The sequence below is a fragment of the Rhinopithecus roxellana genome, chromosome 10, assembly GCF_007565055.1.
Source record: "Rhinopithecus roxellana isolate Shanxi Qingling chromosome 10, ASM756505v1, whole genome shotgun sequence".
Lineage (NCBI taxonomy): Eukaryota > Metazoa > Chordata > Mammalia > Primates > Cercopithecidae > Rhinopithecus > Rhinopithecus roxellana.
Window position 1 is genome coordinate 84,986,013 of NC_044558.1, and position 27,812 is coordinate 85,013,824.

General features: G+C 51.9%; 1 protein-coding gene and 1 pseudogene across 3 annotated transcripts; one reads left to right on the forward strand and one right to left on the reverse strand.

The window, feature by feature from the left end:
* On the reverse strand, positions 1–27,005 carry CABP1 (calcium binding protein 1). 3 transcript variants are annotated; one of them, XM_010368302.2, is made up of 7 exons: positions 16,995–17,402; positions 11,474–11,653; positions 7,877–7,907; positions 7,446–7,589; positions 6,943–7,052; positions 6,564–6,711; positions 1–452 (listed from the first exon to the last, which is right to left on the reverse strand). In XM_010368302.2, the coding sequence occupies exons 1-7, from the start codon at positions 17,037–17,039 to the stop codon at positions 427–429; spliced, it is 684 nt and encodes a 227-aa protein (XP_010366604.1). In that variant the 5' UTR covers positions 17,040–17,402; the 3' UTR covers positions 1–426. The 3 variants fall into 3 exon arrangements, with proteins under 3 accessions (XP_010366604.1, XP_010366605.1, XP_030795006.1); XM_010368303.2 differs by lacking the exon at positions 11,474–11,653; XM_030939146.1 differs by lacking the exons at positions 11,474–11,653; positions 16,995–17,402 and adding an exon at positions 26,288–27,005 and having other exon boundaries at positions 3–452.
* The window catches only part of LOC104666355, a 45,860-nt pseudogene continuing 45,003 nt past the window's right edge, over positions 26,956–27,812 (forward strand).

Consider the following 27,812-nt stretch of genomic DNA (forward strand, 5'->3'; position numbering starts at 1 on the left):
TCTTGCTCTTGGAAATATTTTTATTGGTTCTGAGATAACAGGGCTGAGGCGAGCTGGGACGGGCGCAGAGCGAAGGTGGGAGGCTTTGCCCTGGGGCGGACATGCTGTGTGGGATCTGCTGGCGGGCTCCCTGGCCCACCCAGCCAGCAGCAGCTGGGCACATAGCCCTTGGCGCCTGGCACGACCTCTGCCGGCTTGGCACGGTGGCCTCCTCATCGGCGGGCGCCCCCGCTTTCCAGTTGCAGGAGTGAGTCTTTCACAGTGCGGAAGGGTGGGGGTCCGGGGTGGGCGCCTCCCCGGGGTGCAGGCAGGCCCCATCCGCCAATACATCCTGGGCTCTCGGCGGCTACGGCGGGTGAGGCAAGCTCTGGCTCCTCTTCGCCCCGCCATTGGGAGCTTGGCAGTCCTGGAGGGGCCCCTGTGGCCTCAGCGGGACATCATCCGGACAAACTCTAGAAGGATAGAGGAGCAGCTGGGGAGCAAGCAGCAGCCAAAGGCCTCCCCAGGGTGCTGCCTTCAGACCCCTCCTCATTGCCACTGCCCCAACTCTGTGCTGGTCCCCCATCCATTCCGCTCCCTCCAATCCATCGACACAGCAGCCAGCTAGAGTGTTCTAATCTGCGGATCTGACCCCTGTGTAAACGTCCCACGGCTCTCCACTGGAAAATCTCCAATTTCCTCACACAGCCTCATGGCTCTCCCTGATCTGGCCCTAGCTGACATCTCCAGCCATATCTCTCCGGCTAACTCCCAACGTATGTGCTCCAACTCCGCAGATCTTCTTTTCGGCCCCTCAGTGCAACTGGCTCTCTCTCTCTGTCTCTGTCTCTCTCTCACCTCTCACCTCTTTTTTTTTTTTTTTTTTGAGATGGAGTCTCACTCTGTCACCCAGGCTGGAGTGCAGTGGTGCAATCTCAGCTCACTGAAGCCTCCACCTCCTGGGTTCAAGGAATTCTGCCTCAGCCTGCCGAGTAGCTGGGACTACAGCTGTGCACTACCACACTGGGCTAATTTTTGTACTTTTAATAGAGGCAGGGTTTCACCATGTTGGCCAGGCTGGTCTCCGCTCAGCTTTTCTGAAAGCCCAACCTGTACCCCCTCCCTTCTTCTTCTTCTTCTTCTTCTTCTTCTTCTTCTCTTTTTTTTTTTTTTTTTTATGTAGAGACAGAGTCTCGCCTGTCGCCCAGGCTGGAGCACAGTGGCATGATTATAGCTCACTGTAACGTCAAACTCCAGGGCTCTAGAAATCCTCCTGCCTTGGCCTCCCAAAGTGCTGGCATTACAGGTGTGGCCACCGTGCCCAGCCCCTTCTCTCTCTCTCTCTTTCTTTCTTTCTTTTTTTTTTTTTTCTGAGATGGAGTCTTGCTTTGTTGCCCAGGCTGGAGTGCAGTGGCATGATCTCGGCTCACTGCAAGCTCCGCCTCCCGGGTTCACGCCATTCTCCTGCCTCAGCCTTCCCAGTAGCTGGGACTACAGGCGCCCGCCACCACGCCCAGCTAATTTTTTGTATTTTTAGTAGAGACGGGGTTTCACCGTGTTAGCCAGGATGGTCTCGATCTCCTGACCTCGTGATCCACCCGCCTCGGCCTCCTAAAGTGCTGGGATTACAGGCATGAGCCACCGCGCCTGGCCTCTCTTTTTTTTTAAGGGCAATTTTAGGTTTACAGTCAAATGGAGTAGAAAGTATGGGGATTTTTTTCTGCAACCCCTGTCCCCACATATGCATAGCCTCCCACCCCGACCACATTCCGCACAGAGGGTGCATTGGTTATAACTGAGCGACCTACACGGACACATTGCTATCACCCGGAGACCACAGTTTACATCAGGGTTCACTGCTGGTGATGCACATTCTATGAGTTCGGACAAACGTATAATGACATGCATCCTCTGCTGTTGCATCTTACAGAATCGTTTCTTTTTCTTTTTATTTATTTTTGAGACAGGGTCTCACTTTGTCACCCAGGCTGGAGTACAGAGGCACAATCTCGGCTCACTGTAGCCTCGACCTCCTGGGCTCAAACAATCCTCCCGCCTCAACTCTCCAGGTAGCTGGGACTACAGGCATGCGCCACCACGCTTGGCTAATTTTGTTTTTGTGTATTTAGTAGAGATGGGGTTTTGCCCTGTTGCCCATGCTGGTCTCGAACTCCTGACCTCAAGTGATCCTCCTGCCTCGGCCTCCCAAAATGCTAGGATTACAGGCATGAGCCACTGTACCTGGCCTCATACAGAATAGTTTCACTGCCCTAAAAATCCTCTCTGCTCTGCCTATTCATCCCTCCCTCCCCCCAACCCCTGGCAACCACTGATCTTTTTACTGACTCCATAGTTTTGCCTTTTCCAGAATGTCATATAGACGAAATCATATGGTATGCAGTGTTTTCAGATTGGCTTTTCACTTAGTAATATGCATTTGTGTCCCCCTTCACCACGTCTTTTCATGGCCACATAGCTCATCTCTCTCTCTCTCGATTGCTTTCTTTTTTTTTTTTTTAGACAGAGCCTTGCTCTGTCGCCCAGGCTGGAGTGCACTGGTGCCATCTCAGCTCACTATAACCTTCGCCTCCCAGGTTCAAGTGATTCTGTGTCTCAGCCTCCCAAGTAGCTGGGATTACAGGTGCGTGCCACCACACCCAGCTAATTTTTTTGTATTTTGTTTTTTTTGTTTTGAGACGGAGTCTCACTCTGCTGCCCAGGCTGGAGTGCAGTGGCCGGATCTCAGCTCACTGCAAGCTCCGCCTCTGGGGTTTACGCCATTCTCCTGCCTCAGCCTCCCGAGTAGCTGGGACTACAGGCGCCCGCCACCTCGCCCGGCTAGTTTTTTGTATTTTTTTTAGTAGAGACGGGGTTTCACCGTGTTAGCCAGGATGGTCTCAATCTCCTGACCTCGTGATCCGCCCGTCTCGGCCTCCCAAAGTGCTGGGATTACAGGCTTGAGCCACCGCGCCCGGCCTTTTTTTGTATTTTTAATAGAGACAGGGTTTCACCATGTTGGTCAGGCTGGTCTCAAACTCCTGGCATCAAGTGATCTACCCACCTCGGCCTCCCAAAGTGCTGGGATTCCCGGCGTGAGCCACCGCACCCGGCCTAGCTCATCTCTTTTTAGCACTGAGCAATATCCCATTGTCTGGATGTACCACAGTTTATTTATCCGTCACTTACTGAAAGGACACCTTGGTTATTTCCAAGTTGGGACAATTATGAATAAAGCTGCTGTAAGCATCTATATACAGACTTGTGTGGACATAGGTTTTCAACTCATTTGGGTAAATACCTGCCCTTCCCTCTCACCTGATGGCTCTTCTCATTTTGGGGGGCTCTGATTGCTTATAACCTCCTCCAGGAAGTCTTCCCTAACCCCTCTCTGCAGCCTGGCACAGGTGCCCCGTCTAACGCAGCTGCCTATGTTTCCCCCAGCACACATGGATTACGCTATTGTTTTCTCTGGTTTTCTTGCTGGGCTTGGGTTCTTCGAGGCAGAGACTAGATCTTAGCACACAGCAGATTTACAATGCATCTTCGTAGGATGAATGGGGGATGCCAGGCTTTCAAGAGCAAGGCTATCATCTGTGGTGGGCACTACCTGGATACAGGGAGACCTGAGATTTTCAGATCTGGTGACAATAAAGCCTTCTATCCAACTATCCACGCTCCCCGGCCTTGAAGGCTGACTGCTCCTGAGAGAAAACCTCCCAACCTTTGTGTGCTGGACACTCACAATCTCTGGCACATGCTTATCTTGTCTTTCTGCTCAGCATGCAAGTTCCTGGTGCGCAGAGTCAACATTTTACCCTTTCCCTGTATCCCCTAGTGCCTCGCATGGTGTCATGCACAAGATTGCATTCTGCTGTGATTTCAGGCCTGGGGCTGTGCCCCAGCTCTGCCTCTTAATAGGCGGGCAATCTTGAGCTAGTTCTATTACTTCTCTGAGCCTCAGTTTCCTCATCTCTAACACGAGGTTATAATAATGCAACCCATAGGGTCACTGTGATAATTAAATGTAATAATATGTGTAAAGCTACTTAGTACAATGACTGCACATAAGTGTACAGTAAATGATAACTATTATGATTATTATTGATTCTTTAACAAGAAAGCCTTTGAGGCTGGGCGCTGTGCCTCATGCCTGTAATCCCAGCACTTTGGGAGGCCAAGGCGGGTGGATCACTTGAGGCCAGGAGTTCGAGACCAGCCTGGCCAACAAGGTGAAACCCTGTCTCTACTAAAAATACAAAAAATTATCCGGGGGTGGTGGCGCACACCTATAGTCCCAGCTACTCGGGAGGCTGAGGCACAAAATCACTTGAACCCGGGAGGCAGAGATTGCAGTGAGCCGCGATTACGCCATTGCACTCCAGCCTGGGTGACAGAGCAAGACCCTGTCTTAAAATAATAAATAAATAAATAAATAACCTTTTACTGAACACTAGCTGTGTTACGCAGGAAATGCAGATATTTAAAAAATAGGGTTCTTCTTTCAAAGTTCAGAGTCAATTGGGAAGACAACTCTAACCAGCAGTTAGGGGTCAGTGTGAAGAACAGGTGAGTCTGAAGTGCTGTGAAAACCCAGAAAAGAGGAAGTTCAGTTTGAGGAACCAGGGAAGGTGCTAGAGGAAGGAGTCCCACTGTCGGGTCATGAAGAATGTCCCTTGGGCTAACAGAACTTAGCCCAGGTAAAGAACACGATAAAAGCCCTCCTGGTGGCCGGGCACGGTGGCTCATGCCTGTAATCCCAGCACTTTGGGAGGCTGAGGCGGGTGGATCACTTGAGGTCAGGAGTTCAAGACTAGCCTGGTCAACACGGTGACACCCTGTCTCAACTAAAAATACAAAAATTAGCTGGGCATGGTGGTGGGAGCCTGTAATCCCAGTTACTTGGGAGGCTGAGGCAGGAGAATCGCTTGAATCTGGGAGATGCAGTTTGCAGTGAGTGAGCCAAGATCCTGCCACCGCATTCCAGCCTGGGCAACAGAGTGAGACTCTCTCTAAAAAAAAAAAAAAAAACCCTCCTGGCAAAAAAAATCAGAGTATTCAAGAGAGACCCTAGCAGGTTCACTGGTCACAGGTATTTTGGTGGAGTGCGAATGAAGGATTGTGAATTGGGCTGGGGAGGTGAGCTGTGGTCAGATCTTAGGGAGCCTGAGTGTCAAGTTGAGGAACATAATGTTCAGAAAACACCTACTGTGGATGGATGCATGAGTGGGTAGACAGATAAATGGACAGAGAAGGATGGGTGCAGATGGACATAGGGATGGGTGAATGGATGAGTAGCTGGATATAGATGGGGAAATGACAGAACAGATAGATGCATAGATCAATGTAAGTATGGGTAGAAGTATATACAGACAAAGAGATGTGAATGTGTGAATGGAAGTATAGAAGTACGAACGCGTAGAGAGATCGATATGAGTAGATGAATACGTGGATAGAGTCATGGATGAATGTAGAGAAGAATTAATAGATGCATGAATGGACAGATAAATGCATGGATAAATGGCTATAGGAATGATTGTTTAGAGATGGAGGAATGGATAAATAGGCATCTGGACAGATAAGGAGATAAACGGATGAAAAGATGGAGAGATAGGGCTGGGCACGGTGGCTCATGCCTATAATCCTAGCACTTTGGGAGGCCGAGGTGGGTGAATTGCCTGAGCTCAGCAGTTCGAGACCAGCCTGGGCAACATGGTGAAACCCCGCCTCTACTAAAATACAAAAAAAAAATTTTTTTTAATTAGCTGGGCATGGTGGCGTGCACCTGTAGTCCCAGCTACTTGGGAGGCTGAGGCAGAAGAATCGCTTGAACCTGGGAGGCAGAGGTTACAGTGAGCCAAGATGGTGCCACTGCACTCCAGCCTGGTGACAGAGCAAGACTCTGTCTCAAAAAAAAAAGAAAAGAAAAGATGGAGAGACAGAGAGACAGATATGGAAAGATGGACAGATAGATGAATAGGTAGATGGATGGATGCACAGATGGATGGATAGGTGGATGGATGGATGGATGGATGGATGGATGGATGGATGGATGGACAGATGGATAGATATGTAGACAAATGGATAGATATGTAGACAAATGGATGGATGGATGGATGGATGGACGGACGGATGGATAGATGGATGGATGGATGAATGGATGGATGAATGGATAAATGGATGGATGGATGATGGACAGATAGATAGGTAGATGAATGGATGGATGGATAAATGGACAGATGGATGGATAGGTAGAGGATGGATGGATGGATAGATGGGTAGATAAATGGATGGATGGATGATGGACAGATGGATAGATAGGTAGATGAATGGATGGATAAATGGACAGATGAATGGAAAGGTAGAGGATGGATAGATGGATGGATGGATAGATGCATGAAGAGATGCATAGGGAAGGAATGGGAGGTGGATTAGAGGGGGGCATGGGTGGAGGGATAGGAGGATGAAAGGGCTGGGGGTTGGAAAGTTAGGGTGGATTGACAGGTTACATGATGGATACACAATTGGAGGGCTCCATGGATGGCCACTGCTGGCTTACTTCTCTCCCACTTTCAAGCCCCACCTACCTTCAAAGTCCACTCGTCCATCCCCATTGAGGTCCACATCTCGGATAATTTCCTCTATGTCTCGGTGTCCCACCTGATGGCCCAGGAGCTTCCTCATAGCCTCTCGCAGCTCACTGGTACTTATTTCCCCATCACCATTGGTGTCAAACTAGAGAAGGCAGGAAGGAAGGAGAGGTCGCCCCAACAGGGCGATTGGCAGCATCAGGTCCCAAAGTTGAGCTCCTTCTCCAGTGTCATTTCCCCCCTTTACCAGAGACCTTTCTCTGCCCAAGCTCCCTCCCCTGATCTGGGACTTGAGGCTCAGGCTTCTTTTGAAGTATTTACCCTGCAGATAGGATTCCAATAGCTGCCCCCATGCCTGCCTGCCTCTGCCCGTTACCTCTCGGAAAGCATCTCGCAGTTCCTTTACACCAATCATATCTGCTGTCTCTGCCAGGAGTTTAGGCCCCATTAGCTCCACGAAGTCATCAAAATCTACGTGGCCACCCACTGGAAAAAGAGGAAAGGGCTAGGTCATCCCCGATAATACCCATTCCCTGTCTCCAAGTAGACAACTGACAGAATGGGCAACCCCTCCTTGAACTGCTCATCAGACAGAGAAACACTTAATAATAACAGGAGCCCTCTGTTCAGTTCTTCCTGTGAGCCAGTTATTGGGCTGTTTTACAGATATTCCCTAATCTACTTTCTGGGCTCCACTCCTCCAGTTCGGCCCTCATTTTACAGGTGAGGAAACTGAGGCTCAGAGAGGGTAAGTGGTTGGCCCCAGATCACAGAGCTGGAAAGAGGTGGATGCAGAATTTGAAGCCAGTCCTGTCTGACTGCAGAGGACAGCAAGGGTGAGGACCGGAAGGGACACAGGTGCCTGGTAGAGGGACTCACGGTTCATGTTGATCTGCTGGGACAGTTCGATGAGCTCCATCTCAGTGGGCATGTAGCCCATGGTACGCATGCAGTTGCCCAGGTCCCGGCAGTTGATGTAGCCATCCTTGTCCTTGTCGAATTCTCTGAAGGCCTCTCGGAGCTCTGGGGAAGTGAGCAAAGGTGGATGTCGTTGAGGGTAGGACCTGCAGATCCTCTGTGGGCAAAGGCAGCCCAAAGGCCCACCAGCGTGGAAAGAGGGGCCCAGGAGCTTCCCAGGATGCTGGGGTATTTCTCTTGCCTTTTGTGCACACCTTCAGCAGCTGGTTTCACAGAAGATAGCCCGTGTTGCATCAGGCCCCATTCCCAGGGGCCTCTCTTCCCATCAACCTCCCTTCCCACACCTTCATGGAGGGTTAGGCAGTCCTTTCCCCCAAGGGGCCAAGTTTTACCTTCGATTTCCTCTGGTCGCAGTGATCTATCCTGAAACAAAAGAACATGTCCTATTAGCCGCGACAAGGGATCTGGAAGTCACAAAATATCTAACCTGGGGGCCATCCAAGTGGCAGCAGGCACCGGGTAGGAGGTGACGAGGATGCAGCAGAAGTGTGCCTGGATCGGATCCTTGAGGGGAAAAGAAAGCCCCACATCTCGCTTAGACATGGAAGCTCCTGGACCGCTAACAAGAGATTCCCAAGGAGTTACCAGCCCCACCAGCCTGGGCACAGAACCTCTGCGCCTCCAGCCCCTTGTTCCAGATACAAGAATGGATGAGCAGGAGTTTGAGGCTGTAGTGAGCTGTGATGGTACCATGGCACTCTGTCACCCTGGGCAACAGAGTGAGACCCTGTCTCAAAAAAAAAACAAACAAAAAGAATGAGTCAGGGAACAGAGCTGGTCTGGTGGCAAAAACCTGCAAATAAAACAGGGTCCAGGGAGGCCACAACAGGGAGAAGAGAGCACCACCCAGTGAAACAGGAGGAGCAGGGCGACAGAGGCTGCAAGACAACAGATGGGGCGCCGGACGGGAGAGAAGGCAGGGCCGTCCTGAAGTAGGGGTAGGAGGACAGGGAGGAGTCAGGAGGAGACATGGCAGCAGAATGGGGCTGTGCCTGCTTCCCAGGCACTGCTCCACCTTCTCCAATTTGAGCCCCATCCCTATACATTGCCCTGTCACAGGACACCATATAGGACCCCGGGGGCCACCAGTGCTTCTGGCTGCAGCCAGGGTCCAAAAAGCACATGTCTCCAACCTCAAGTAGTGCCCAGGTCTCCTGGGCAATCAAGGCAACCCCGAATCCAGGCGTCAGAACAGATGGCAGAGACGTCTCCAAGGCGCAGGCCTGGAGGAAGCTCAGGTTGGTGAGGTGCCAGTTGTCCCAGGCCTGCCCAGGAGGGAGACAGACAGGCATGAAATGGGTACAGGTGCCCAGCTGGACCTGGTTAGTACACTCTAAAAGTGGCCTTCAGTGTCCAGCCTCCCCCGTGTTGCAGCTCTCTGCCTTTGGGCAGGGAGAACACCAGGCAGGTGTGCCCATCCTGAAGAGGCTCACACAGCTATGGGCATACCTCTCGTGAACACAGACATGCGGGCATGCCATAGTGAGCGTGTGGCACCTCCACTGTGCATGCAGGCCGTTCCAGCCAACGGGGCCAGGGTGGGTGGAGACAGTCACTCCAAACTGGCCCCAGGACAAAAGACAACACCAGAAAACCTGCAGATCATCTAGAAAGGGAAGGGCTGCTGAGTCACATCTCATGGGACAACCAGGTGCATAGGACCAAGAGCTCAGAGGTGGCTCTGTGTGGCAGGACAGCGTTGAGAGTGTGTGTGAGCTTGGAGGGAGCAGGCTGCAAGCTCCCAGCTCCGCCAGGAGTCACCCGAAGGGAGGCGTGTCTCCAAGATGACTGCATGGACGTTCGCCTATAAAGTTCGCCATGGGCCAGGCACGGTGGCCCACGCCTGTAATCCTAGCACTTTGCGAGGCCAAGGCAAGAGGATCACTTGAAGCCAGGAGTTCGAGACCAGCCTGGGCAATATAGTGAGACCTCATATCTACAAAAAAAACCACCTGTTTTAGTTAGCCAGGCACGGTGGTGCACGCCTGTTGTCCCAGCTACTCAGGAGGCTGAGGCAGGAGAATCACTTGAGCCTGGGAGGCAGAGATTGCAGTGAACCAAGATTGTACCACTGCACTTCAGCCTGGACAAGAGGGTCAGACTCTGTCTCAAAAACAAACAAACAAACAAAAAGCTGGTCATGGTGCCTGGCTCAAGGGTAGGTCACAGCCATTCCAACACAAACCCATGTGGTCCTAGACGTTCTTGGGTAACCAAAAAGGATGTTTTGTGCAACGGGTCATCCCAGCAGTCAGTGAAAGCGAGCAAGTAAGCACGTGTGTACACATATGTGCAGAGCACACTCCCTAGGACCCCATGCATCAGGTCTTAAGCAGCCTCCCACTTCTCCCGGGCCCAGTTCTGCAGGACTCAGGAGGAACAGGCATTCCTGACTCCATCGCAGCCCCTTCCGTTCCTCCTGTACACCCAGAGCTCAGGGGGCAGCAAAGCCGGGTGCCCCTTCACAGGGTGTGCCCGCCACCAGAGCTGGTCTGCTGAGCACTGACGGCTGGTCCTCGGATCACACTCCCCATGCACAGCAGTAGCGATGTGTGTTCTCTGCCCTGGAGTAGAGCCAGGGATGCCCACTAATGTGCCAGGAAGATCACGTGCAGCAACTCAGGGTCAGGTGGGAATGCGGTGCAGGAACATGCCTTTCTCCCCAATTCATGTGGTTGGGGAGACGCACTTGGGCCCTAGAGGCAGACAGACCTGAGTATGAAGCTCAGATCTGCTTCCTCAGGCAGGTCACTCTGTGGTTTGAGCCACAGTCTCCACATCTGTAAAATGGGTTAATACCATTTCCCACCTCACAGGGCCTTAGTGTGCATTCAGTGAGACAAGCTATTAAAATGTTTAGCACGTGGCATTCAATAAATGCAACCTACAAATATTTACCTCTATAACATCCTCATTAGTCCTCTCCTCTCTTTGAACTATTTAGCTACTTGTAGAAAGCTGGCCAATTCAGTAGCCGCTAGCCACATGTGGCTATGTAAATTTGAGTAAGAATAACATAAAATCCATAATTCAGTTCCTTAGTTGCACTAGCCACATTTCAAGTGGTCAATAGCCACATGTGGCTAGTGGCTACTGTATCAGACAGCATGGAATTTAGAATATTTCCATCATTGTAGAAAGTTCTACCGGATAGTGCCACATATACAGAGTTGTCATTAGGAGCACAAGAGGTTCTTGAGTCCGACTATCCAAGTGTGAACCCTACCTCTACCACCACCAAGCTGTTACCTTGAGGATGTGACCTCTGCAAGTCAGTTTTCTTTCTCTTTCTTTTTTTCTTTCTTTCTTTTGTTTTTTGATGGAGTCTTACTGTGCTGCCCAGGCTGGAGTGCAGTGGCGCGATCTTGGCTCACTGCAACCTCTGCCTCCTGGGTTCAAGCGATTCTCCTGCCTCAGCCTCCCAAGTAGTTGGGATTACAGGCGCCCACCACCACGCCCAGCTAATTTTTGTATTTTAGTAGAGATGGGCTTTCACCATGTTGGCCAGGCTGGTCTCAAACTCCTGACCTCAAGTGATCCACCCACCTCGGCCTCCCAAAGTGCTGGGATTACAGGTGTGAACCACTGTGCCCAGCCCAAGTCAGTTTTCTCAGCTGTAAAATGGGGACGATAAAAGCACCTATCTCTTAGAGTTGCTCTGAGGCTTAAATAAGGCAGTCCGCCAACACACTAGGCACAGGGCTCACCTAGTAAGTGCTCATAACAATGTATCTGATATTATTTTTATTATTATTATTTTGCTGGTGGATATGGACTCACCAGCACTTTGTAGCCATGAGTGGAAAACTTTGGGGATCAGATTCACAAGTTGGGGGTGTGAGCTCTGTATAGACTCCTTCTTCCTCCCAGCACCTCCTCACGCCCTGTGAAGCCGAGTTCAGCGGGCTCCACTGGGCCAACTTACGTACAGGCTGCCTGTTCTCAGCGAAGCCCTTGCGCAGGAAAATGCAGGCAGGGCCCAGCAGGTTGTGCATGACTGCGCAGTTCTGGGCCAACATCAGGAGCGGTCCTGGGAGCTCGGTGTCGGCTGCCAGCCCCTCCTCGCTCGTCTGCACCACCATGTAGCTGGTCTGTTCCTCCTGGCACATCTTCAGCCAACACCAAGCAAATGCAAAAGAGAGGCAGGTTGTCACCTCCCTGCCCAGCGTGGCTCCTGGTCCCGGGAGGGGCTTTCCGCAAGAGGGGACCCTGAGAGTCAAGGAGCGGGGTTCAGAGAGCCCTGAGCGTGCACAGGCATCAAATCATTCCAACAGACGGAGTCTCCAATCCTTGACGGAAATGGTGGTTCCGGCGAGAGCTGAATGTGATGCCCTCTGTGTGGCACATGCACAGTGCACAAACACACACACACACAGGCACACACATATGCACAGACTCACACACCCATGTGCATGAAGAGACAGGAGCAGCGGGGGGCTTCTATTCTAACCAATGGCAAGTGTTCACTCAGAGCCTAGTGAAACAACATCCTTTTCCAAAATGCTCCCAACATCCCAGTTCAATCAATCTCCAGGGCTAAGTCATTCCTCCCAGCTCCCAAACGGACTTGCCCTACCCCAGCCAGATCCCCGCTGGAAGGCTGTGAGGGCAATCGGAGCTGGCAGCATGGAGACCAGGCTCGGCTGGTCTGCCAGACCGGAGATTGCACACGCAGGTACCATTGCTGACATAAATGAAGCAGGCAGGGTGTGAGAGGGGGGTACTGGGGCAAAGTGGAAACGGTGCCCCCTCCTTTTTTTTTTTTTTTTTGTGGCTAGTGCACTCTGTCACCCAGGCTGGAGTGCAGTGGTGTGATCTCGGCTCACTGCAACCTGACTCCCAGATTCAAGTGATTCTCCTGCCTTAGCCTCCCGAGTAGCTAGGTTTACAGGCACCCGTCACCATATGGGCTAATTTTTTTTTGTATTTTCAGTAGAGATGGGGTTTCACCATGTTGGCCAGGCTGGTCTCAAACTCCTGACCTCAGGTGAACCTCCTGCTTCAGTCTCCCAAAGTGCTGGGATTACAGGCGTGAGCCACTGCACCTAGCCTGAGATGGTGCCCCCTCTGAAGAGGTAGCACTACTTAACTCCAGCCCGGTGTAACCAGATCTGATTTAAAGCACCAGGTGGGCCACACGAGGCACAGCTGTAGGTAGGATTCCACCCAGTTTGTGATTTCAAGACTAGATACTCTCTACCATCCACCAGTTCTTTTCCTCCCTCCCGCCTTCCCTGGCTCCCTGCCTGTCCCAAAGTGCCGGACCTCTAGAGGCTAAGGCAGGGGCCTTCTCTGCTTACCTAATATAGCTGTGCTCCCAGGCCCTGACCAGCCGGTCCTCCGCCCTGAAGGTTCCCATGCAGCTATAAAAAGTCAGCACTGCCCACAGACCTTCCCCTTAGGACAACAGCAGCATCCAGACACAACATTCAGTTCTCCCCGACCTCCCGGGATGCCCAGTGCCTCTCCAGAATCCAGCTCCTGCACTCTGCCTTCAGCCTGGAACCTGCATACCTTCCTTCAATGTGGGGGGATTTGGCTAGAGTAAGACCTTCCCAAGGAGCGACAGGAGCTGAAACCCTGAGGGCTGTGTCTCAGAACTGCAGGTCTGCGCACCCTATCCTTCCATCCTACTGCATTCTACTTGCAGCCAGATTCCTCCAAGGCAAAGAAGGCCCTGCCTAGGAGAACATCCCAAAACCTAGGGGCAGCCTGTCCTTCCAGGCTGAGATGCAGAACAACCCCCTGCCCACCATGTCCTCTCCTGCTTCCTCTCCCCAAAGCCCTATGGGGCTACAGACCGAGACTCCCTTCCATCTTCCTAAGCCCCTTCCAGGCCTAGAGAGGGTGGTGCAGTATTCTGGTTCCTCAAAGGGGAAGCAGCTTCTCAGGCTGGAGGTGAAGGAATTCAGTCCCAGGGCCAAGTTCGATGAGTGCCATAAATGTCCATTTTAGGTGATCCCAGAACTTAAGGGATGTCAGACAGGTCAAGGGCCCCCCCCCCCCCCCACCGGTTTTATATCCCAAACAGCTGTGATTCAAAGCCTCGGCTTCACTCACTCAGACTTCTGGGATCTAGACTAGAGCGAGACAAGACTAGAGCAAGGCAGAACAAGAGACCTTCGCATCTGGGAGAGTAGATCAAAGCATGCCTGAGATGACAGTGACTGGCCGAACCCAGGAACCAGTCTCAGGAGGTGTCTTCAGAGAGTCAGCGTTTTTGTTTCTGGCTGAATCTTCTGCACTTGGCTCAGAGATGGCATAACCCAGGAAGGTGGGGAGGCAGCAGGTGGCACAGAACTCCGAGAGGCAGGCCGGGCGCGGTGGCTCACGCCTGTCATCCCAGCACTTTGGGAGGCCGAGGTGGGTGGATCACCTAAAGTTAGGAGTTCAAGACCAGCCTGCCAACATGGTGAAACTCCATCTCTACTAAAAATACAAAAATTAGCTGGGTGTGGTGGCGGGCGCCTATAATCCCAGCTACTTGGGAGGCTGAGGCTGGAGAATCACTGAACCCAGGAGGCGGAGGTTTCAATGAACCAAGATGCACCACTGAACTCCAGCTTGGGCGACAGAGCGAGTCTCCATCTCAAAACAAACAAAACAAAACAAAAAAAACTTTAAGAGGCAGTTTAGTCTGCTGGCTTTGGGCTCAAACAGTCTTAGGGACAAATTCTGGCTCTGCCACTTGCTTGCTGTGTGACCTTGGGCAGGTCATTTCACCTCCCTGTGCTCCAGTTTCCTTCTCCATACCATGGGAGACGATCATGACTAGTCACAGGATTCCTGCGACTAGTAAATGAGTTATACACACAAAGTGCTCTGCATGGTGGCTAGGGCATGGCAAGAGGAGGTGAATAAATAGCGTTGCCATAGTGATGGCAATGATGGCGATGATGATGGTGGTGGTAGTGATGTAATTTAAGAGACATTGGGTGCCAGAAGGCATTTACTTCTGGCTGCAAAGGAAGTGGGGGAGCATCTGCCAATCAGGAAAGAAATGAGAAGGATAGAGAGGAATCTGCTCCCATGAAGAATGGAGCAGTGGTGGCTGGGGAATTTCCACTGCATCTCTTGATCATAATACTGCCTGGCACCAAGTTACCCCAGAGGCTGCAATTCATCTCTGGCCAATGATGGCACCTGACAGCCTGGTCCTGCCCAGCTCTGAGCCTGGTGCAGGCTGCCACTCACCATTTCCAGTTCCCCAAATACTGCTCAGGAAGCCAAGTGGGCAGCGGCCCATGGACAGACAATTTCTCCTGGCACCAAGGTGACGTCTCCTAAGTGTGGCATAGCAACAGGAGGGGCAAGCGTGCCTCATGACCTGACAGCTTTCTAATAACACAAGCTGGCCAAGAGTATGCACGTCAAAGCTCCCTCTCACTGAATGAAGGTCTTCAAGGAGAAGCTGAATGAGGGAGAGCCTGGTGAGCGGGGAGGGGACTGATGCATTGAGCGGGAATTTGGACTAGATGACTTCTAAGGTCAGATCCAGAAATCTATGAATAACATTTCTGACAGCAGGGGAAAGAGAGAGGCAGCCTCTCGTTGAGGAAAACATAAAAATAAAATGCCAGCTCTGATTTTATACAGACTAGGGTTTAAATCCCAGCTCTGCTTCCTATCGACTGTGTAACCTTAGGAAGGCTCTATCTCTGAGTCCAGCTTCTTTCTCTATAAAATAGCCAAAATGACTATGTAGTAGAAAAGAGAAAATGAGATAACAGGCATTAGGTATGTTGTAGATATTTAGAAAAAAAAAGCAATTATTAAGAATATGATAGAAACATGAAACTGAATGCAGTACGTTTTTTTTCTCTTTTACTCTATAGACTGAAAATCTCTCCTGTTTCCTGTTACTCCTCCATCCCTCTTCTCTAAAACCCAGAGTGGAACAATTATGATTATGATGACAAGAATACTAACATTTATTGACTATTATAGACCAGCCACTGTGCACAGAACTTTATTTCATTTTCACAATCACGTTAAGAGGTGGATATTAGTATGCCCAACTGATGGATGGACAAGGGAATCGAGGAACAGAGAGGTTAAGTAATTTGTCTAAGGTCACATGACCAGAAAGAGGAGGCCTGTGTAGTCTGACTCTTAAGCACGTTGTTGTGTAAGGGAGGATGGGGGGGACAGAAGGATGATTCTTGTTCTTAAGTTCACTTCCTCAGGCTCTGGATGGAACCTATTACAAGGGCTAATTCAGATCACTTTCTGCTTCTCTGGAACAGCGCGGAGGCCACTTCCGATTCAGAAGACTCCCCTAAGAAGATACCAGATTATGGGGGAGGTGTGCACGGAAGAAACAACAAACCCTTGGAAGGATCCAAAGAGCAGCAAAGATGAGAAGGAATTTGATGTGAGCAGCTTAGCCGAATGAGGAAGGCAACAAGCGGAAAAGCCCGAAATGTCCTAAATTGAGAGGCTGTTAAACTGACCGAGATAGGATGGGGTTGGGGATAGAGACGCCAACAGCTCGCCCGAGGCCACAGGTAAGTCACTTAACCCCTCCCCTCTGAATGTCAATGAAGTTCCTTTTCTGGAAAATGGAAGAATTGGAGGAAAACCACTCCATCATTCCCTCTTCCTTTAAATAATATCTGAGTCTCTTCTATGGCCTGGCTACAGAGGGCTAGAAAAATAGGCAGAGCCCACCTAACCCAAAACCCTATAGGTGCAAAACCAGCCTTGCAGGAAAGATGCTTTAGAGATGATCATTTTCTTTCTAAAAGGAATTTTTGGAAAAAAAAACATTCCAAGTGTATGAGCGATAAAGCCACTACAGAAAGTGACTTATACACAACCCCTGCTCAACACATCGCCCAGGCGGCCTACTTCTTAATGGAAAAACTCCTGGGCCCTAAAACCACTCAGGTCCTATTTGAGATACTCTGACTTAACTCAAGAATCATTGGGGCAGAAGGGGATATACTCTGTTTGGGTCCTTTCAGTAGCAATGAGATCTACTTCAAAATCCACAATTCTGAAGGCTTAGAGGTCATCAGAGAGGCTCACAGACCCTCAAAGGATATGAATGAGTCCCTGGCCTTGCTGCTGGGAAGGGTCTTCAGATTCTGCCGGTTTTAAGGAACTTGGCCAGTCCCTCGAATGACTAAGGTGCCAGTCAAGTTCACTGACATCTTAAGGTTCCACCCTTTTCATTTTACACCCCAGAAACCCCAAAGTTACACAGTTTCTTTCCCAAGCCTTGTGCAAATTCCTAAACACAGTTGCACCCTCACCCCCATGCCCAAAGCCTGGACACAGAAAACGGCAGTAGGAGGGTGTCCGGGGTAGGAGCAGGGAGGCAGCCCTGGACAGAACCCCTGGGAAGGGTAGCAAGCTCCAGCCACCCTTTCTGTCCCCAACCTCTGGGACAGATGGTAAGATACCCCCAATCCCCAGCCCCAGAGCTTGGAAACTCCAGAAACATACCTTCCTTGAGAGATTTCTCAGTGGAGACTTGACACAGTTGCCCATCCTAAGTTGAGGCAGCCCCTCTTGGGATCCCCGGGTCCATGAAGGAGGCTCCTGGGGGGCTGAGGGACTTCTGTCCCAGTCTCTGCCAACCCTAGCCTCCCTCCGACTGTGCCGTTCTTCCTCCAGGACGGATGTGAGCCCTCTCTTGCGCGCGTGCTCTCTCACTCGTCTGCCTGCTCTTGCTCTCTGAATTTTTTTTTTTTTTTTTGGGTGGATTGTGTGTGTTTGTGTGTGGGTTTAACTCTCTGGGCACTTTCTTAAGGAGATGAAAGCAGAAGGGGAGAGTGCAGGGCACAGGGAAAATCACCTGGAGCCCTGATGGCAGAGGGCAGCCAAGCTGGAGAAGGCTGCCGGATCATCTACATCAGAGTAGCGCTCAGTCCTCTCTCTGGTTCTCTTCCCTTCTCTCGGCCCCTCCTTTCCCCGCTGCCAAATCTGCAGGGAGATGGCCTCAGGGAGGGGGGCCCAGAATGGCAGCTGCGGCTGGGAATTAGGCCAGCAGGCCCAGAAAGGGAAGCTGGCTAGTTTGGGTCCCCGAAGCCAGGGTGCCTGCCGCACAGCTCACAGCCTTGTATGCGCACATACACACACACGTGCATGCACACACACACATGCGCACAAACACACACACACACATGCATGCACACACAAGCACTCAGGGAGATGAATGCCCCTTCCAAAGAGCAGTAAGCTGGACAAGCACTCACTGCCCCTGGCAATTCCAGCTGCATTGAGAGCTGCGGCTCCAGTCGGGAGCCTGGGAGGTCTGGTGACGTCTCCATCATGCTCCATTTTTCACACTTGCCTTGTCACTGAAATGGGACGAGGCTCGGGGGCCGGCAGTGCAGATGAGCCAACAGTCAGATCAGATCCTTCTGCTCTGTGTGCAGTATCTCCGACCCAAAGGAAACCAGGAGATGGCCCCGAGGGGAGCATGACGGAGGCAGCGCAGGCAGAGAGGGCATGAACAAAAGGTCTCTGAACCTCCTCCTTCTCGCCCCCTGCCTCATCCAGAGCAAAGACCTCTCCCCAGCTTCCTTGGGGTGCCGAGCAGAGAAGAAGCCCTTTACGAAGCGCTCTTCGAGGTCCCACAGCTGGAGCCTTTTAGGTGACTGGCTCTTCCTCGTCCCTCCAGGGTGGGTTTTGATATGAATTCATCTCACTCCTCAGATGTCCTGTTTGAGACCTACAGCCCCAGCCAGATTCCCCGGGTGCAAGTATCCCTGTTTCCTGCGCCCATCTTTCTCCAGCAGGGGGCACCAGAGATAGACTGGAAGCCGAACTCCTCCCAAGCCCCCGATGCAGACGATTCTTGCACGCTAGCTCAGTTTTCAGCCCGGAGAACCTCCTTTCCCAGGAACTTTTGTCCCGTGTGGGGTGGCTGCTCAGAACTCCTGTTAGGAAGATGGGTGGGGGCGCTGCCCAGAAGGTGCTCACTCCTAGGGAGCTGGGAAGGAGGTCCCTGGATAACTCCTTGACCTCCCCAGTGCTGCTGCTGAGAACCATGCAATGGTTTAATCAGGGGAGTTACTCAGCAGCCTTGTTTGGGCCAAACCTCTGGAGGGAGAGATGGAGGAGGAGGAGACTGGGGAGCGGGTATTGATGACTAAAGAACAGAAAAGAGGGTGATGATGCGTGTCTCCTGGAAACAGCATGAAGGAAGCAGACCCAAGCAGGGGTCAGCAGACTCGGATGAATGGGAAGGACAGGGAGGACTAGGATTGAGTCTAGCTCTGCCAGCTTATCTTTTTTTTTTTTTTTTTTTTTTTTTTTTTTTTTTTTTTTTTTTTTTTTTTATAACAGTATCTTGCTCTGTTGCCCAGGCTGGAGTGCAGTGCCGCAATCTCGGTTCACTGCAACCTCTGCCTCCTGGGTTCAAGCGATTCTTCTGGCTCAGCCTCCTGAGTAGCTGGGATTACAGGCACACACCATCATGCCTGGTTAATTTTTGTATTTATAGTAGAGACGGGGTTTTGCCACGTTGGACAGTCTGCTCTTGAACTCCTGACCTCAGGTGATCCACCTGCCTTGGCCTCCCGAAGTGCTGGGATTCCAGGCGGGAGCCCCGGCGCCCAGCACTGCCAGCTTCTGTCTGGGTGGTGGCTGCCTCCCATTCCTGAACTTCAGTTTCCTCCACTGGAAAATGGGGCCTTCCCTAGCTTGCTTATATAGCATACATGGGAAAGTGTGAGACACCGAATAGCTACTGGATCAGTAATTATTTACATGGAAGAAAGAAGTATCACTTGTCCAATGGAGAAATGTCAGGTGCCGTGCTTGGCTCTGGGAACGTTGTGGGGGGATAAGAGAAACACAGTTCCTGATTTCAGGACGCTTATGTTCTAGCAGGTGGGCAGGAGATATTAGAGCTGGGACACGGTTATCTGATTACATATCAGATAAATGCTATGAAGGGAAAACAAAACTCTGAGAACGTGAATGAGGGGAACCTGTCTGAGTCTAGGGGATCAGGAAAGACTTGCAGGCAAAATCTAGAGAATAGACCATATGTAGGCTCCTTTGAAACAATAGTGCTCACTGGGGACCCCAGAGGGAAGCTCAGGTTAAGGTCCAGGTGTGAATGGGTGGATATATATAAAGGCCAAAACAGCACAGTGTAAAGCAGAGATTCTCAATGCTGGCTGTAGACTGGCATGACTGGGGAGCTTCCCCAGAAATTCTGACTTAATTCTGTCTTTGATGGGCACTGGACATTGGTGTTGCTTAGTACTCCCAGGTAATTCTAACCTGCAGCCGGTGTTGGGGAGCACTGATGTAGAGGCTAAGAGCTTGGGGCGGGCATGGTGGCTCACACCTGTAATCCCAGAACTTTGGGAGGCATAGGCAGGTGGATCACCTGAAGTCAGGAGTTTGAGGCCAGCCTGGCCAACATGGTGAAACCTCATCTCTACTAAAAAAAAAAAAAAAAAAAAAAAAAAAAAAAAAAAAAAAAAAAAAAAAAAGTTAGCTGGGCATGGTGGCAGGTGCCTGCAGTCCCCGTTACTTGGGAGGCTGAGGCAGGAGAATCCCTTGAACCCGGGAGGCGGAGATTGCAGTGAGCCAAGATCACGTCATTGCACTCCAGCCAGGCATGGTGGCTCACACCTGTAATCCTTGGAGGCCAAGGCGGGAAGATCATTAAGCCCAGGAGTTCAAGACCAGCCTGGACAACATAGTGAGACCTCGTCCCTATTTAAAAAAAAAAAAAAAGTCTTGTCTGCTGCTTAGTAACCGAGTGGCCTAGAGTACATGTTGATTTTTCTCGGCTTCAGTTTCTTCATTTATAAAATAGGGATTCTAATAGCACCTCCCACAGGGCTCTTGTGAGGAGCTAATGAGATAATACATGCAAAGGGCTTGGCACTGTGCCAAGCATCTAGAACGCACCCTCTTCCCCTGCCCAGCATTGGTTTTAAAGGACCAAGTGTGGCATCCATTTGTTCAGCAGGGCATCAACTCAGTCAAATCTGGTGGTTCCTGCCCCCTGCAGGCCAGTTCGGGCATAGCACCCACTTGTCGACCTGGGGATTTGCCTCTGTCCTTGCAAACAGGAGACAGGAGCTGGCAAAACCATGCCCCTATGAAAAAATCACACACTTTGAAGAAACCCCATCCTGCTTTGGAGGCAGGTGCAGGAGCTGATACTAGCTTGAGGTTTGAGGATAGCAAGGAATCCAGGGATTTCTATGTGCTTTAAAGCTTACTTAAGCTAACTTGAGCTGGGCAGGTGGACAGGAGGGACAGATGGCTCAGCCTTCAGTAGGAAATTTTAAAAGGGCTGAACAGCTGGGTATGGCAGCTTATGCCTGTAATCCCAGCACTTCGAGAGGCTGAGGTGGGAGGATCATTTGAGGCCAGGAGTTCAAGACCAGCCTGGGCAACATAGCAAGATCCCATCTCTATTAAAAATTTTAAAATTAGCCAGGTATGGTGGCTGTGCCCCTAGTCATAGATACTCAGGAAGCTGGGGCAGGAGGATCACTTGAGCCCAGGAGTTTGAGGCTGCAGTGAGCTATGATTGTACCCTGCACTCCAGCCTGGGTGACAGAGCAAGACCTTGTCTCTTAAAAACAAAACAAAACAAAAAACACAAAAAGCTGAATGGTGGGGGCTTCCTATAGGGAGTGAAGCATGTTGTATGCCCCCACCTCACATCTCTATCCACTGTGGCAGCAGCCTTTGGGCCTCCGGAAGCCCTACTTTGAGTGCTAGAATGGAATAATAGGATCAGAGGGATGAGAAGGATAAACTCATTGCTGATTATTCCTGATTAGAAGGGAGGCTGGCCTTTGGCCCTGGTCAGTTCTATCACCAGCATTTGAACTTGGATGAGAGCCTGGTACCAAGACACTCAGGGAAAGCTGGACTGTAACATGAGAGGTGCTTTGCGGATGCTTCTGAGGAACAGGGAACACACTTATATGACTTCCCACCAAAGCAGCATGGCACATACGGAGCAGGCAGGTATTTTGGGAGCCAAGCAGACCACAGTTCTCAGCACAGTCCTGCCACCTACTTATTGACTTATTTTTAGAGACAGGGTCTCACTCTGTCACTGTGGCTAGAGTACAGTGGTGCAATCGTAGTTCACTGCAGCCTCAAGCTCTTGGGCTCAAGTGATCCTCCTGACTTGGCCTCCCAAATTGCTACAATTACAGATGTGAGCCACTACACCTGGCCCTGCCATGTACTTACTATATGGCCTTTGGACAAGTCACTTCCTCTCTCTTCAGCCTTCCTCATTTCTTTTTTTTTTTTCCACACAGTCTTCCTCTGTCACCCAGGCTGGAGTACAGAGGCACAATCTCAGCTCACTGCAAACTCCACCTCCTGGGTTCAAGCAATTCTCATGCCTCAGCCTCCCAAGTAGCTGGGGTTACAGGCGCCCACCACCACACCCAGCTAATTTTTGTATTTTTAGTAGAGACAGGTCTCACTGTGTTGGCCAGGCTAGTCTCAAACTCCTGACCTCAAGTGATCCACCCGCCTCGGCCTCCCAAAGTGCTGAGATTACAGGTGTGAGCCACCGCGCCCAGCCAACCCTTCCTCATTTCTAAAATTGTGGTGGTGGGGGCGGGGTGGGGGTTGATGATGCTAACCTTCACAGGTAGCTGTGAAGATAAGAAGGTACTTTGTCCACTGTTCAGTGGGCTCTAGACTGAGGCCTCAAGTGCAATTGTTGCCTCTCAAAAACAGCTGGAGGCAAAGGTCCACCTCCTGGAGGACTCTCACTGAACTAACTCCAAGCCACTCCTATCACCTGTGACTGATGCTAACCACAAGCTGACCTTCACTTTGCCTCCCCCCAGGACCCAGAGAAAGGCTACAGGGGCTCCAACCGGTCTCAGAGAGAAGGAGGGAGACACGTGACTGGCGCAGGAGTGAGGAATAGACACAGCCCTATCTTAGGAACATAGGCTTAGTGCAATTAAACCCATGAACAAAACCACCATTGGCCTCTCTCCCCATCTAAACCACAGGAACTGGCCAGGCACGTTAGCTCACGCCTCTTATCCCAGCACTTTGGGAGGTTGAGGCGGGTGGATCACTTGAGGTCAGGAGTTCAAGACCAACCTGGCCAACATGGTGAAACCCCATCTCTATTAAAAATATAAAAATTAGCCAGGTGTGGTAGCAGGCACCTGTAATTCCAGCTATTCCAGAGGTTGAAGCACATGAATGGCTTTAATCTTGGAAATGGAGGTTGCAGTGAGCCAAGATCACACCACTGCACTCCAGCCTGGAGTGACACAGTGAGACTGTGTCTCAAAACAAACAAACAAACAAACCACAGGAACTAAGGAAGCCTCCGAAGTCCAGAGGCTGGTGATACCATTCATTCTCTCATTCATTCATTCATTCATTAAATACTGTGATCCTGCTATGTGCAAAGCAGCATGGGAACAAGGATAGTTTATCTGTATTAGGAGACATGTTTCTACAGCTGGAAAAATGGAAAACATGGGACAAAGCTGTGGGTTTTATCCACATTTGCCTCCTCCACAAGGCATGTTTCTTCTCAAGCTCAGGGTAAGGAGCAGAAAGCCTGTTTCTTAAAATAGTCTTCCAAGACCCAAAGCCCCATGTCATCATGCCTCTGCTGAGTTAATTTCTGACATCACGTCTTCTCTAGGCAGCTGGGTGGCATGTCCTTAGCTGGTCACAAAGAGGGAGTAGGGAAGATCCTTTGACATTCAGCTCCTTCCCTTAATAGCCATCCTCACCTGGCTCAGAATCAGCTTTCAAAGTACCTTACACAGGCCCTCATTCAATTACCCTATTAATAACAGCAATAACATTAATGGAAGCTGCCCTTTATCCAGCACCCACTATGAGTCAGGCATTTGATATCCTTAATCTTGTGTAAGCCTCCTAATAACTGCAAAGCAGTTTTTGTCAATCTCATTCCTGGATGAAGAAACCAAGACCAGAGAGAGAAAATAACATGCCCAAGGTCATAGAGATTGAAAGTGACAGAGCCAGGATTAGAACTTGCATCTCTGCTATCTCCCAAGCCACCATTCCATGCCTTAGCCTCAAAACCATGCAGTCCCCATGCATATGCAATAAGGATACTCTATGAGATCACTGGGAGAGTTTTCATCCCTGTTTCCTTTAAGGTAGGAATTCATCTTGATGCCTTCAGTGTCACTCTGAACCCTGGCTCTCTGAGGTTATGACAAATGAAAAGGAGGAAGGCCTTGGTAGTTAATCAACAATAACAACAACAAGAATAATAACTAACACTGATAGACTTAGCAAGGGCTCCGTGCCAGGCCTGAGCCAAGCTCTCTCTATCTCTCCATATTTCATTTAATCTCCCAGGCACCCTGATGATCCCTACGTTGCAGGTAAAGAAATAGACTCAGCCAGACATGGTGGCTCATGCCTGTCATCCCAGCACTTTGGGAGGCTGAGACAGGTGGGTCACCTGAGCCCAGGAGTTCCAGACTGCCCGGGCAAAATAGTGTGACCCTGTCTCTATTATAAAAAATATTTCTTAAAAAAGAAATAGACTTAATGAGGTTAAGCAATTCAGTTAAGTTAAAAACAAATCAAACTTGGGAAGACATGAAAATTATACTTCCCCCAGGCTGTATTTTGTCCTAAGCAGATCTTAACTAAAAGTTTCTGTATTCAGAACCCCATCTGCCTTCTCTTGGTTCTGACCCTACCTCTAAGAACCGAAATCTCAATGCAGAGAAAAGGGAAGAAAAGATTAATTCCTCTCTGTCACAGGAGACTGGAGGCTCTGACATAAAAGTCCCAGCCTGGGTTTGTTGTTGTGGCTCACGTAGATGACTGGGAGGTGTCAGATGGAAGCCCAAACTGAATGTGCTGGGCTTTAAAGTGAAAGCCCGCAGCTCTGAGAGGCAAGAGCTTCCAGAGGGAGGTAGTAAATATTTGATGGGAACTTCCAGCTCCTCCTGACTCAGGTGACCCTGGTGACATTTCAGAACATTGGGCTGGATAATTCATTTAATGACTGAGAAATTAGAAGGAGAAACAAAAGCACGTCACTACAATGCTCGGAGCTCAGAAAGGGCTCATGTAGGCAAATTCTGCAAGACAGGAAAGAAAGGACTCTTTTTTTTTTTTTTCAGGAGCTGAGTCAGATCAGCAGCAAACTGAGTAACCAGAAAGTGTATGATTCTAGCCAATGACCTACCCTTCCACACTGCTAGGTTCGGCCAGGGCCCTGGCTATCTGGTTCACTGTTGTCTTCCCAGTGTCTAGCAAATGTCTGAACAAACAAACCACAGGAACTAAGGAAACCCCTGAAGGTTTCCTTAATAAATGCTCAAGAAGTAATTGATAAACGAATGAATTGGTATCACCCATTCAACAAACCAGCATTCCTGCTGCAACCCAGCCCCAATCCAAAGACCACTAGTGCCCTGACAGCCTACACCTCCTCATTAACACGAACCACTGCAGTGAACTCCCCAACACATCGCCTCACTAACTCTCACGGCTCTGCATCCAAACCTCTACTCCAGAGAACTGGTTCCAGCTAACTCGGCTAACGAGGGCTCCCTGCAGGAACAAAGCCACACACCGCTGCCCTATGGCCCCACCACAGCAGCCCCACACAACCCAAATCCATGTGCAGCTGCCTTCATGTCAGACCTCCACCAGCATCAGCCACTGCAGAGTAGTATTTTGAAAAGAAATGTGCAGATCTGAAGCAAAACACACAGGGCCTCCTTGGAATTCTGATCCGGCGTGGCAAGCCACGAGCTTGAAACAGCTTCTTTATTTTAGATCTTAGCACAGAAAGGCGCAGGCCCCCCTGTTTCCCTACAAACCATGCAAACGCTCTAATTAGACCTCTGCATGACACCTCTCAGAGGCTGCCACAGAACTGTCTCAAAGCTGTGCCAATGAGTTTGACTTGATTACTGACTCCGAACTAGGGGAAACCCTGGCTTTTTTGCTCAGGAGTTCAGAGGTTTCCTTCTACTGAGCTGTCTCCCCAGCAGCACAGCCCCCAACTGTAGACCTGGATTGTGACTACGGAGCAGTTTTTAAAGGGCAGGTGCCCAGGTGCCTGGGACTCTTGAGGGAAAGGTTGCAGGAACCACTGATGACCTCTTCGTGGCCTTTCTGACCCTTCCAATGGCATCCCTGGAGTGGCAGTCTCCCCAAACCACTCCAAAGTTCCAGTTTGAGCCACAGCTCTGCATGTCCCTCCATGCCTACCCAGATATCTCTTCTCTTTCCTCATATTTTTGAATCTCCTAACTTTTCCCAGGCCTTCAGGGACATGATAGGCAGTGGCTAGTGTCCCTCGCCCTCAAGTAATTCTATGTTCTCTCAGGTCTCCTCTCTTGACCCCCAGACTCCAAACCGCTTGCTCTCCTCAGTCGCTCCCCGGCGGTACTGGCCAGAGGCCAGAGGAGTGGGTTTGGCGCCACCTGCTCGGAGCGCCCCTCCTCGACCCCCGCAAATCTCCAGGAGGGTCGTAGAGGTCGCTCTCTTCCAGGACTGGCGGGTATGAGGGAGGCTATGGGGAAGGGCCTTGCCCCGACGAGGCCCGGAGCGTGGACAGCGCACGGGGTGCTGAACCAGGTACGGGGAGGAGGAATGCTGGCAAGGGCGCCGGCCCGGGGAGGACTAGGTGAGCCGAGGCGTGACCCGGGGGAGGGGGGCCACGGGCCGCAGGAGGAGGCTGTGGACGCGCAGCCGCGGCCGGCAGGGTCCCGAGCGCCTTTCCCGGGAGCGCTGACGGGAGGCGCGGCCCTTACCTGGCCGAAGGCGGAGCTGAGCATGGGGCGCAGCCTGTGGAGGAACGGGTCCGCCTCGGACGCGGCGGCTGGAACGGAGTCCCCGCGGCCCGGGGCTCGCAGAGAGCCCCGGAGGCCAAGCGCCGGGGACAGTCCCCGTTCCTCCCCATCCCGCCCGCGGGCCGGCGGCAGCGGCGACGACGGCGAAGGTCGGGACGCCGCGGCCAGCAGCGCCTCCCGGGGCCTGCAGTGCGCCTGGGGGAGCCCACGCTGGCTCCCCCGCGCGCCCTCCTCTCGCGGCGCCGGCCAGCACAGGGGCCTCCGCGAACTGGGGTCCCCGGACGACTGCGGCGTCCCCGGGCAGGAGCCAGGTAGCCGGCGGCTGGGCAGCCCCGGGTCCCGGGCAGGGCCGTGGCGGGGAGCCCGGCTGCCCCCGCTCGCCGCCGCCGCCGCCTTCAGCAGCGACGTCTTGGACTCGCTTTTGGCGATGTGCGAGCTCATCGCGGCGGGGCCCGCGCTCGCATGGCCCGGCGGGGGCGGCGCGGTGCGGCGTGGCGCGGGGCCCCCGGCGGGCAGAGAACGGGGCGCCCGGCGGGAGCCAAGCCCGAGGACGCGCTGGAGGCGGGCGCCGTCCCCCGGCCGCTTAAATGCGGCCCCGTCGCCGCCGCCCATGTGACAGCGCAGCCTCTATGCCCGGAGCCCGGAGCTCCCGGCGGCTGGCGGTGCAGATCTGGGGGCGCTGCCGGCTGTCCCCGGAGAGCCCACCCCCGGCTCCCTGGCAGCCCAGGTACCGCCGCGCCCCGCCCCTTGCCCCGCCCCGCCCTGGGGAGCCCCGCTTCCGGGCGGCCCCTGGCGGCGAAGGGGACTCTGCAACGCTGAGCGGGAGCGCGAGGAGGGAAGGGGTTTGGCAAGGGGCCCCAAAGAGGCCGAGACCCCGGGAGTGCCGGCAGCGCTCTTTATCACGCCTGGAGGCTCCTGCAGAGCCTCGGAACCGCCCGAACCTCCAGAAATGCAGGCAGGGTGCACTCCCCAGGGGGTACAACTTTGGCAATGAGGACCACAGAGGTCCAGGGAGACCCGGAGACCCGAGGAGCATGAAGGCACTCTATGACACCACTGCCTACAAACACAGGGGCCGGAATGCAGTGACAGGACACTGCTGGGAGGAAAGGCTCTCAGCGCCTCCGTGGAGGGCTGCCTCCACTCCCAATATCGTGCGAGGGGACTAGGACGAGCCTGGTAAGTCAGTCACAGGATATCAGTTCTCAGAATAGAAGAGAAGCCAGGTCTGGACAGCACCTGATGATGGTCAAGTCTCAGGTAGGACCCATTTGCTGCCCCTCCAGCTCTTGTCGCCTCTTTCACCTTCATGCCTTTCTAGATGCTACGAAATTCCTGCTCTTGGTGGGCAGCCAGAGAGCCTCCCAGGCCTGATTTGAATCTCAAATCCCAGCTCTGCCACCTGCCATCTGGGTAACTTGGGTAGGTGTCACCAACCTCTCTGAGTCTTGTTCTCCTCTTCTGTAAAATGCAGATGATAATCGTA

Excerpts from the sequence above, each read along its gene's own strand:
- CABP1 (XM_030939146.1), bottom strand. The coding sequence starts at position 26,938 with ATGGGCGGCGGCGACGGGGCCGCATTTAAGCGGCCGGGGGACGGCGCC. Across the intron at positions 7,590-7,876 it reads GCGACCAGAGGAAATCGAAG|AGCTCCGAGAGGCCTTCAGA; the intron begins GTAAAACTTGGC and ends TCACTTCCCCAG. Across the intron at positions 7,053-7,445 it reads CCAGCAGATCAACATGAACC|TGGGTGGCCACGTAGATTTT; the intron begins GTGAGTCCCTCT and ends CTCTTTTTCCAG.